Source organism: Pygocentrus nattereri, chromosome 8 (assembly GCF_015220715.1).
Source record: "Pygocentrus nattereri isolate fPygNat1 chromosome 8, fPygNat1.pri, whole genome shotgun sequence".
NCBI classification, from domain to species: domain Eukaryota; kingdom Metazoa; phylum Chordata; class Actinopteri; order Characiformes; family Serrasalmidae; genus Pygocentrus; species Pygocentrus nattereri.
This window is the reverse complement of record NC_051218.1, coordinates 6,134,690-6,147,500: the sequence shown is the minus strand read 5'-3', so window position 1 is coordinate 6,147,500 and position 12,811 is coordinate 6,134,690. Positions and strand designations below refer to the sequence as shown.

At 39.7% G+C, this 12,811-nt stretch overlaps 1 protein-coding gene across 1 annotated transcript in view; it reads left to right on the top strand.

The window, feature by feature from the left end:
* The window catches only part of LOC108438530 (cytosolic carboxypeptidase 4), a 319,250-nt gene that overhangs the window by 276,255 nt on the left and 30,184 nt on the right, over positions 1-12,811 (top strand). The window contains exon 23 of the mRNA XM_037540410.1: positions 2,942-3,105. Coding sequence (XP_037396307.1) covers positions 2,942-3,105 — 164 coding nt within the window. The remainder of the gene's footprint in view (positions 1-2,941; positions 3,106-12,811) is intronic.

Sequence of the window (12,811 nt, the reverse complement as noted above, 5' to 3'; positions counted from 1 at the left end):
TCGGACTCGACCTCAGAGACTCAACTCGGACTCACACCTCAGAGACTCGACTTGGACTCACACCTCAGAGACTTGACTCAGACTCACACCTCAGAGACTTGACTCGGACTCACACCTCAGAGACTTGACTCGGACTCACACCTCAGAGACTTGACTCGGACTCACACCTCAGAGACTTGACTCAGACTCACACCTCAGAGACTTGACTCGGACTCACACCTCAGAGACTTGACTGGGACTCACACCTCAGAGACTTGACTGGGACTCGACCTCAGAGACTCGACTTGGACTCACACCTCAGAGACTCAACACGGACTCACACCTGAGAGACTCGACTCGGACTCACACCTCAGAGACTCCACTCGGACTCACACCTCAGAGATTTGACTTGGACTCAACCTCAAAGACTCGACTCGGACTCACACCTCAGAGACTCCACTCGGACTCACACCTCAGAGATTTGACTTGGACTCAACCTCAAAGACTCGACTCGGACTCACACCTCAGAGACTCAACTCGGGCTCACACCACAGAGATGCGACTTGGACTCAACCTCAAAGACTCGTTTCTGACTCACACCACAGGGACTCAACTCTGACTCAACCTCGGAGACTCGACCTTGGACTCGCACGTCAGAGACTTGTCTCGGCCTCACACCTCAGCGACTCGACTGGAACTTGACCTCAAAGACTCGACTTGCCCTCACACCTCAGAGACTCGACTCGGACTCACACCTCAGAGACTTGACTCGGACTCACACCTCAGAGACTTGACTCGGACTCACACCTCAGAGACTTGACTTGGACTCATACTCGACTCGGACTCACACCTCACAGACTCACGACTCTTGCACACTCACCTCAGACACTTGCGGATAGACTGACTTGCACCTCAGACACCCAAGACTTTAGAGACTGTTACTGTTGTGTTACTGATAATCTGTCAAGAGTTTATTAATCATCTACAAACGATCACTCAAAATAAAGTGTTACCAGTTTAACACACTGGAAAGAATAAATAAAACAATATGTTACCTTTTCAAAAGTTATGGCACTTATGTTTTATTTTGTTCCAGTATGTTAAACTAAAAGAGAACTAAATTTGGAGAAACTTGCCGTATTTGACTGTTTTCTCTGCAGAGGATGCGTCACTTATTTCCACCGAACTTGCGTACGACTGTGTTTGGCTGTTGGCCTGCAGGCTGAATCTGCGTGTTGGAGCTTCGAGCTGTGAGCTCATGGATTTTCTCTTAATGATCAGTTCCAGTTCAGCACATTGTGGGGCTCAGAGCAGGAAGTGCGGAGTCATGGAGTGTCATTATAGATTAATGCTCAGGACAAACTCAGCACACACTGTGGCACCTTTTATAGAAAAATGTGCTCTGGCACGAAAAAGACAAAACCACACGTGTTCTCAGAACAGATCAACAGAAAAGGGTTTACTGAGCTTAGCTAGTTTATTCACCAGCGCCCGCAGGTACGCAGATGGAGGCCTTGCTGAAATCAACACAAACAGCTAGAAAACTATCTGAACAGCTTCCAAAGATACCTTTTAAAACTCATCAAGGCGTGTCTGTGTGTGTGCATGCACAATGTGTGTTATTAGAACCCAAATGCCAGCTGTTTTCAGGTAAACAGTTGAAGAAGTTTGTTGGAGGGAGCGTGAGAACGAGGCTGTGTAAGCTATTCAGTGCAGTGTGCAACCCGCGAGCCTTTATTCTCATAAAATCAACAATTTCTTCTCCACCTAGGCTGCTGAATTACTCTGTTTACTGAGAAAAATGTCTTTACCTGACATGAAATCATAGCAATCTTATTGGCCGTGGGCTGGAGGTGACCGGAAGGTTGCTGGGTCGATTCCCTGAACCATCAGTACATGACTGAGGTGCCCCTGAGACACCAAACCCTGTTTCTAGACAGTTTTTTAAGTAATTCTATCTACACACTTCTTCAAGGCTTCTTTAATAAATGGTTCTATATAGACCCAAGAACACTCATAGAACCCTTGGTATGATTAAAGGGTTCTTTGCATCAAGAAAGGCTTCTTGATTGATGAAGATTGTGTTGTATATGGTTCTATATACAGTATTGTGGGAAAGTTTTAGGCATCTAAGCAAATTTTTAAACAATTGACCTCAGAGTTTATCACTATATATATATATATATATATATATATATATATATATATATATATATATAATTCATATCATTCTATAAATGTTGTTTATTCAAATATTAACACTTTTCTCAGCAAATAAACACAAACTACACAAATATTTGGAAAATGGATTTGGAAAATGTCTCTTGGGTGCCTCAGACTTTTGCACAGTACTGTAGCACCAAAAAGGTCTCTTCTATTTTTACAAGCCTGCCATTATAACAATAAAAGAACCCTTTTCAGAAAGGTTCTCTATAGAATCATATACAGCATCCCTCCTTTAAGAGTGTACTGGATACACTGTTAAGTCTTTCCAATGGCTGATAATTTTGCTTTTTGAAATCAAGCTTGAAACGAGCAAAATTATGAGTAATATTTCTTGAAATAAGCTACATTAATTGTATTTTTAAAGACATGTTCACAAAAAATAGTTATACTACATAATTTCTAATAATATCTGAGTAAAGAAGAATACTAGATATTTAGAATAGATTTAAGTTGATTTCTCTTACCAGGATACCAGATTTTACAGTGTAATATTTCTCATTATGAGGTTGTGGTAAGAATAGTATATGTTGTAATTCTATCATTTCTCTGGTAGTAATTATGTTTAGAATGAGCTTCATTATCTACCAGTAGAATTAGATAATTTAACTAAGTAAAACAAGTAAAAAAAACTATTACAGATAAATTAAATAATCTTACAATATTCGTAATGTAAAAATAAGACACATGAAATATATTGAGTGGATTGAAGAAAATATTGTGTGTGTTTTGTGTACAGGGTCTGCAGACCGGTACTCAGGAGCTGGAGGAGACGGGTCAGAACTTCTGCCAGAGCCTGCTGGCCCTGCGGAAAAATACCATCAACTACAACAGCCGGCTGCTCAGCCATGCTGCAGCTATACTGGACCTGGACAGCGGCCTGCTGGACCACAAATCCCACAAGTCAGTGTTTCACTCTGTTCTAAGGGGAGGTCTTATATAGGCAAGAACTTCTAACTCTCCTACACAGAACTGAGCAGGTTTCAGGAGCAGTTTTAGGGCCTTTTAATCAACCGTTGATTTCAGATATCCTTAGAAACACAGGAGGTCAGCAGATGTTTGAAATGTTGAGGAGGACAAAATTTAAGTATTAGATTTAAAAAGGTAAATACCTGCTGGAACACTCATCAGCCAACATTACAGTCTCAAAAAGATGGTTCTTCCAGGGTTCTTTAGTAAAGACAATGGCTCAATTCACAACCAGGAGTTCTGTACAGAATCATTTCATGCTTACTTTGCTCTTTGAATGGTGAAATGGCTCTTCAGACTGACTGAGAATGTTCTATATAGCACCAAAAAGGGTTCTACTATTGTTATGATGTCAAACTTTTGACAGTAGAAGAACCCATTTTGGTGCTATGTAGAACAATGTGCATCCATCTGAAGAATCATTTCACCATTTTGAGCATTCAAAGTTCCATATAGCATCAAAAGTGTTCTGCTGTGGTTATGATGTCAAGTTTGTGACATTAGAAGAACCCTTTTGGGTGCTAACCATATACACACATTCTCCATCAATCTGAAGAGGCACTTCACAATGAAAAGTACCATTTAAGCATGAAATTGTTCCATATAGCACCAACAAGTGTTCTACTATTGTTATGATGTCAAGCATTTGACAGTAGAAGAACCCACTTTGGTGCAATATAGAACTATTTTCAAAAAGGTTCTATATAGAAGCACATACAGCACGTTCTCCATCAATCTGAAGAAACATTTCTCCATGTAAAGAACCATTCAAGCATGAAATGGTTCTGCATAGAATTCATGGCTGTAAATAGAACCATTCACTTTAATGAAGAACCCTTGAAGAACCATCTTTTTTTTAAGAGTGTAGAATGGCCAATTAGACAAATTGGCTGCTTTTGTAAATCAGTGACTCAATAATGACCCAGAGCTCATGACACTGATGTTCTCACTGCAAAATATTTATTATATGGTTTTAAACAATATTTCCACATTTTCACAACAAATTCCTACTTACTTACTTATTCTTACTGGTGGTTGGTTGGTGTAGTGGTTAACAGCTCTGCCTTCTACGCGGTTCAAACCCCTGCTTGGACAAGCACCCTGCACTATACCAATAAGAGTCCTTGGGCAAGACTCCTAACACCACCTTCACCTACCAGTGTAAATTGATCAAACTGTAAGTCGCTCTTGATAAGAGTGTCAGCCAAATGCCGTAAATGTACTTCCAGAAATGTAAATCCAGAAGCTGAAATGATCATAAATTGTCTCAGGGATCAATATACAAGTTATCAGAACTCTCACTGCCTCTCTGCATCCAGTCTTATTTACTGCAGAAAGGTGACGTTATGAATAAAGTGTCTATAAGAGAAATTTGCTGCTCACTGTAAAACTCTAATATACGATGGCATTTTATGGTCACTGTTAATAAAAATAAACATAAAAATAGACTTCAATAATAAATTCATAATATTTTGATTAAATATTAATTTAGACTAGATTAAATTAGACACAATGTTTTGAGGAAAAAATTCTCAGGCTGAGCAGGAACCTGTGTTTTTCTGGAATAAAGAGCCAGACGGACTTGGAGGAAACTGTCTGTGTGTGTTGTTGAATGAGAATCTCAGGCAGGGTCGTCTACATGGTTATCGGGGGCTACATCTCCCCTCCATTCAAAGAGGGCACGAAGTTTCACAGACAGTGAGAATGAAGATCAAAGTGATCCACAAAGAGACAGAAGTGAGTGGAGCTTTGGCGGCAGGACAGCAACCGAGACCCCAACGCATTATGGTAGCCCCCTACAGTTAGACCACTTTATCCTCCACAACTTTTTTCTCGAAATATTCATTTTTTTCTCAAAATATTACTTTTTTTCTCAAAATATTACTTTTTTCTCAAAATATTACGACTTTTTTCTTGAAGTCTACTGTTTTTATTTTTGTCAACAGTGGCCCTAGAATGCCGTCGTGCTAATACCTTTGATCTCCTGAAACCAAAAGGAGCTTCTTTTTTGGATCATCTGCAGCTCATTTAAATGTACTTCTGCTAAACGTTCTACAAGAGATGAAGAACAGACTGAAATTTAATTCACACCTGAGATGATCATTTCAGCCAGAGCAATATCATCGAATATCGGCAACGACTGACAAGTAACCAGATGATGATGCTTCAAAGATGATAATCATCATGTTGGAAAAGAGAGTGAAGACAGAGAAGCAGAGAGCAGTAACTTAATTTGGACCAGCTTGCTAAAAAATATTAGTTCAGTTGAGATGCAAAATTATGAAATTAAACACCTCATATTTTTAAAGCATGTGGATGTGGCTTTGGAGTTTCTCCAGTGGGGGGCGCTGTTTGCATGTAAGCTGCTTTTGTTTGCACATTTAAAGAAATTAAATTATGAACCCAAACCAGAAGGAGTGCATGTTTACAGTCAAGTCTCAGAGAGGTGAACTAGTTTATGTCCAAAGGTTGGTGTCACTCATTGTTACATAATGTGTGATTTTCATAAAATTGGTTATTGTTGAAAGACGTACAAGCTGCAGGTAGCACAGAAAGTAGGTTGAAGGTGATCAGAGTGATGGAGTAGATCCCCATCCACCAAACCTGTTTCATCAAGTGGTCTGAATCTTGTGCTTGTGCTTCTATTTTCTATAAGAAATCAGCATGTGGTGCATTGAGGCCTACAGAACCAGCTTGCCTAGAGCTGTTCTGAAGCAACCTGTGTGGATATCAAGGGGAATCAGCGGCACTGGAAACCTGCAGCCTTGCAGTTTGTGAAGTTTCCGCTCAAAGTGCTGCAGCTTCATCCTTGGCCAGAAACACGTTGCCCCGGCGGTCTTCCCCTCAGTGCCCTTCCCTCAGGGTGCTCAGATGAGAATATGCTCTCAGTGTACCTTTCCTATTAACACTTTATAAATGTATTGTATCTCTAACTCTGTGAGGGTCCACACTTTAATTCCTCACTGTTATAACTACAGACCTCATTAGCTTTGCAGTTGATACTCAATAATAAATATTTAGCTAAATAACTGAACTATAAGACTAGAGTTCACAAAAAGTCTGTAATATGTATTTGTCAGTGAGGCAAGTGTAGTTTCCATCTTGCTTTTCAATTCCTGCATAATTACATCCCTGAGATTAAATATTAGTGCTCTGTTCTAGAGAAACTGACAGATGGTGATGGGAACCAGACGTTCACCTCTAAAAGCCCCCTCACAGAAAGTTCCTACATGAAATGGTTATGACTTCGCTGCCTGATGACTGAGATGCTGTTTTATGATAGTTTTTAAAATGCATACATAGTGGAGGGATACATGCAGAGTGTTGTGAGGCAAAATAGTCCCCAAAGAAAACATTATTTCAGGTTTTCCACTATTTTGCTGTCGTCAACAGTCCATATAAACTCAGAAGACTCGTGCAGGTTCAATGCTGGTTTTGGACAGTAAATAAAATGGTTACATTGTACTGTAGTCATGACGACCTGTGGTTAGCACAAGATAGGTGTTTCTAATAAAATGGCCAGTGAGTGAAAATACATGGTATGTGTTTCTAATAAAGTGGCCAGTCAGTGGAAGCACAAGGTGGGAGTTTCTCATAAAGTAGTCTGTGAGTGGAAGTAGAAGGGTGGTGTTTCTAATAAAGTGGCCACTGAGTGAAAATACATGTGCCCAGTAAGTAGTTGTTTCTAATATAGTGGCCAGTTAGTTAGTGGAAGCACAAGGTAAGTGTTTGCAATAAAGTGGCCAGGTGTATTTTGGCGCTCACTCCAAGATGTTTTCCAGTCGGTCATGGAAAAACACCATTTCCCTTCGCTGACCTCTCCTTTCTCTTATTTGCTGTCACTAACAGCTGTCTGGGTGTCAGTGTGATCGTTCTGCTAATGGTCAGCTCTCAGCTTTTAAGCTTTATAGCTCTGATATGAGATGGAATGGAAGAGCATTTACAGTGCCCAGTTCTAACACCATGAGATCTGTGCATAAACGCTTCAGAGTGTCGTTGATGGTCACTTCTGAGCAGCCGCTGACCAAGACACGGTGCAGAAAGTGCGTCAGAGCAGACACTTCACTTTGCTTTTAAAATGCAATTTTACACATTTGAGTCACAGCTGGAGACATGCTTTCCCATATATTCCATATTTTCAGGGCAGCTTGGTTCCTGTTCTGCTTCAGAGAAGCGCTAAAGTTTAGCATTACATTGAAAACGTCTGGAATAATAATTTTGTATATATAGAAAAGCAATTTTGTTGCAGATAAGTGTGTAAAATGATTGTAAAATGCTAGTCCCACAGATTTTAGCTAATTATTAGGAAGCCTGATTGTGTCCATGGCGATGAACGGAGCTATAGAAAGCTGTATAATATCAACACTGCAAAGAAACACATTTTGTCAAGTGAAACGATCTTAAGTCTAGTTGATATCTTTAATATGGCCTATATTGAGATGGTTGTGCACTTATTTATAGATAATTTTAAGTCATTTCATTTATTAAAGCTCATTTCTTAATATAAGCAAAAAAATTTGCCAATATAGTGAGATAGATTTACTTCATAAAACGTCAAAACAAGTGAAGTGTCTAGAAATAAGATAAATAATCTTAAATTAAGCTTACAGCAATCTCAACAGGAGAAATAGTATCTATTTATTTTCTATATTTAAGATAATTGTACTTTACAATATTCATTTCAGAAGTGATGTTCAAGTCTAAAGACGGAATAACAGAGCAGTTATGATTGAAAAGTTAGTGTAGTTCCCAGAAACACTGAAAAAAGCTTCTAAACTACCTTTTGATGGCTACTTTAATATTTGAAGCTACCTTGTTTAACGTTATATCACCGTTGTCAGAAGAAAACCTCATATCTCCAAAACAGTAACTTTACACGAGAAGGAAAAACCCTACTTTACCTTTAATGTAAGTCAATGGAACCCAAATTTTTCCCAAGTATTTTTGGGCCACTTCTTTCAGTCCGTTCAATATGAAATTTACACACAATGTAAAGATCAACAGGCATTTTCAAATTATGTCAAAAACCGAAAAATGGACAAAAAAACGAGTTTTTGTTCCGACAGCAGCGACACAACAACAAAAGTTATGAGAGAGGATTCCACACTTTTGAATAATAGTGTAGATGAAAGCTGCACTAAGCTCACGTATCATTCCCTCGCTTTCTTTTTTCCTCCTCTATCTCTCTCTTTTCCTCCCCATTCATCTCTTTCTCCCGGATGAGTTAAAATTCACTTACCGTCCGCCTTTATTTCACTGGATGAAATGGACTGAAGCCGCACTATTGATTTTTTTAAAATTTCAATTAAATCCCTTCTGTGTGCGCTTCTGAATTGTTACATCTTGTCCACGCCGGCTGCTCGGCGTTCTGCAGGGATTAGCTCTCTGCTTACCTTTCTGAAAGATTTCTGCCTTTTTCCCCATCTTCTATTCCGCCTTCTTCGGCTCTTTTGAACACAGAGGCAGCAGCGCCGGCTTCTTCCACCCTGGAGTATTATATAACTCAGCTGAGTGCTGCGCTAACCCGGAGATCTAGAGGTTCATACTTTCATGGTGTGTAATTCCAACATGAGTACAGAACTGTGTGGTAGTCAGGAATGATTAAAAGCTAGAGAGGAAATAAGGCTCCTAACAACCACCTGGAAGAGCTGGTCGACCCCAAACCAAAACTGTCCCCATCAGATAAACAGCACTGAAAGCTTTCATCTCTGAGAGAGAGGAGAAAATCAAGCTGCTTCAGATCTGAAAACATCCACAGGTGTTTCTGTCCATCCTTCCACTGTGAGAAGACCACTCAGCGCCGTGGGTCTGAAAGGATGTGTAGCTGATCAAGAAGAACATCACTGAGAAAAGGAGACAGAGACAGCAAACAAAGAAGCTGAACGATGGACTGACCACTCCAGAGTCCAGAGTCTAACCCTAACCCTAACCTCAGCACCACTGAATGGGTTTGATCAATTCAGAAAATCATCAACCAGCTTCTAAGACTGAGCTTTGGAGGCGTGTCTGCAGGTTCTTTGAGGAGCTGAAAGTGAGGCTCCTGAAAAGAGTGGAAGCTGAAATTAAGGTAAAGAGGGACTCACTGACCCTCACACAGCTGAGAGTAGAGTAGATGTTTCGTGTAATTTTCTGTTCAATGTATTTTCAGTTTTTTTCCCCCCACATTAAAATGAATAACGTCTACTTTAAAATAAGTTGAGTGCTTTTTGACTTTGGCAAAATGTTTGTAGAATATTAAAAAATTATGAAATATTTTTACTAAATAAATTAGAAATACATAAAATATTTGTAAAATATTTCATTTTAAAAAATATATTTTTTAAAAAACATGAATAAGCACTTACAAATTGCATTGGAACAAAGCCGTGTATCTCCAAAATGGTAACTTTACAGGAGAAGTAAAAAACCTGCTTTACTTTTAATGGAAGTTTATGGAACCAGAATTTTTTCCAAGTACTTTTGGGCCGTTTCTTTTGGTCCATTCAACATGAAATTCACACAAGATGTAAAGAGCAACAGGCGTTTTCAAATTATCTCCAAAACTGAAAATCAACAAAAATGTACAAATAATGAGTTTTTGTTCAGACAGCAGCGACACCTAAAAACAGTAGCTCAGCAAAGACAGTGAATCTTTTTTTACAGGGACCAAAAACACAGTAACTAACAGAAAGCTCCAGTTCTACACACTGATAAGCTTCACTGCGGCCAACGTGGCTGTGGACACGACATTTAGTGACCGATTTAAAGGATTTTAAGTGGCTTTTGCCAAATCTTTGGATATGATTACAGATTAGACTTCATTTCATAGTGTTAAACTTTAATATCATTTATATGTAATATTGGTAACTCAAGAAGTGGACAGACACCTAAGACAGGGAGGAATGGCCACCACATGTTGAGATGAACAAAGCAACGATTACAGTAGTGTAAGAGTTGGTTCTTCTGCTCTAAAACAACAGGAGAGAACTTACTTCAGCACATAGGGGCTTGTACTGTAGTGAATCAGCTGTGAGTCATATCATGGCTGTGGTCAAAGCCAAAACCTTACTCTTTGCTATAAAAGCAGGCCAAGTTCTACTAGCATCCCTGTGTTAACAATCACATTTTTTCAGAGTTAAACAGAGGCTTGAGAAGCTTGTACCAGACATGTTCATTATTCTATATAAGTCTTCTAAAAAAGCCTGAATTATACATTTCTCAGTATTATTAAAGCAGCCTGGTAGAGTATTAGCAGAATATAGTTCATTAACAGAGAATAACAGTGTAAACTGGTGTAACAGAACCTGCAGCAGCCACCAAAGATCTTCAACTGGCCGTTTTTCCTTTGGTTGCATTTTATAGACAAACATTTCGGCAGTAAAAGGGTTCTTCATGCTGTGAAACTGCCCCGTGACCCTGACTTAGAAGCGGTTTAGAAAATGGATGGATGGATGCTGTGAAACTGGAGAAACATTTTGGGTGGCATCCACTAAACTCACACAATCAAAAGAAATACAATATATTGCAGATATTTCCCAGCTGGTCACTAACATTGTTAGAGGCTGATATGTGGTTGAATGTAGGTCCTTGACGTCAGGTGACCAAAATTCAATGTCAAGGCAACGTGTAATTCCAACGTCACTATGACGTGGAATACTGACGACAGCTGACGATGTTTTGTTGGTTTATTTTAAGATGGCAAAAAGTGATTTTAAGTAACCGAAATCCAGCATCTCCCAAACATATTGACCAAAACCCAACATCTGTTTATAGTCAAAGTCTTAATGTTCACTCGACAGACATTGATATTTGTTGGTTTAAAATTGTGGTGTCTGGTAACCAAAATCCAATGTCATCTTGACAAATAATGCCAATATACCCCAATCAGGCAGAACATCATGACCACCTGCTTGTTTCTACGCTCAATGTCCATCTTATCAGCTCCACTTACTGTATAGCTGCACTTTGTAGTTCTACAGTTACAGACTGTAGTCCATCTGTTTCTCTGATACTCTGTTACCCCCTTTTACCCTGTTCTTCAGTGGTCAGGTCCCCCATGGACCCCTACAGAGCAGGTACTATTTGGGTGGTGGATCATTCTCAGCACTACAGTAACACTGATGTGGTGGTGGTGTGTTGGTGTGTGTTGTGCTGTTCTGAGTGGATCAGACACAGCAGTGCTGCTGGAGTTTTTAAACACCTCAGTGTCGCTGCTGGACTGAGAATAGTCCACCAACCAAAAATATCCAGCCAACAGCGTCCTGTGGGCAGCGTCCTGTGACCACTGATGAAGGACCAGAGGATGACCAACACAAACTGTGCAGCAGCAGATGAGCTGTCGTCTCTGACTTTACATCTACAAGGTGGACAGACACGGTAGGAGTGGACACAGTGTTTAAAAACTCCAGCAGCACTGCTGTGTCTGATCCACTTATACCAGCACAACACACACAAGCGCACACACACACCACCACCACGTCAGTGTTACTGCAATGCTGAGAATGATCCACCACCAAAATAGTACCTGCCCTGTGAGGGTCCATGGGGGTCCTGACCACTGAAGAACAGGGTAAAATGGTGCAAGTTACTTCATGTTAGTTAATACTTTACTGTAGGGTACTGATCATAAGGCTTTATGACACCTACATAAGCTTGACAGTTGACATAACCCTACATAAATGTGTATAAATGCTTATTCCTGTTGGCCTCATTTGCTGTAAAGGTTACATTTGTCAGTTTTGTGTGTAGGGTTATGTCAGTTGTCATGACAAGCTTATGTAAATGTCATGTGGCCTAAAATATTCCTCCAGTAAAAGTAGAAGTTCCTCCCTTTAGACCTCCACTTGAGTAAAAGTACTAAAGTATTTACCTTCAAATGTACTTAAGTATAAAGTAAAAGTACTAAAAGAGTAATTCTGGCTCTGATGTCCTGTTATCATTTTTATATCCAGACTGGCTTCATGAACTCATTTCAGGTGAAAGTCCTCCAGCGTCTCTCTTGGTAAACCAGTCTTTTAATAGAACGTCATTAATTAGTGACGCTGACGTCTATTAAAATGATCAGAAGCACAAAACACTGAAGGTAAACAGTTTCCATCAGGGAGAACCGAGTGGCTCTGAAATCACTTTTTACACACAAGCAAAGTTTCAGTTTCAGATTTATTTACAACTTAGTTCCAAGTTTAAGTTGAATAAAAACTGGCTTTAAACTCAGGATCACAGATGAGCTCCTTTACTATGTTGATCTGTAGCCTCTGTTCATAAACATAAACCAGCCCAAACTCATTTACTATAAAATGAAATGGTGTTTGTAGAAATTCAGAAAAAAGCCGCGTCAGTCTCGACTGCATATGTGGACATATTTCTATATTGTGCTCTATTTACACAAAGTTAGGTTAGTTCATCATTTATGTTGAAGACTCTCCCAAAGTTTTACGCTGCTGCGCTGACGTTGAACCGTGTGCTGCACTGGGTCGGTATGACCAACAGGTCAAAACCAGCTCTAAAGAAAGTGACCGCTGGGCCCTGATTGGTGCTCTGGCTTTGCGCTTCTTTCGTTTTGACATGTTATGTTTTTATACACACAGAAACCAAAAGGAACGACAGATTTCTCAAAATGTAGGAGGAAAAAGTCGGATATTAGACTCTGAAATGTAGTGGA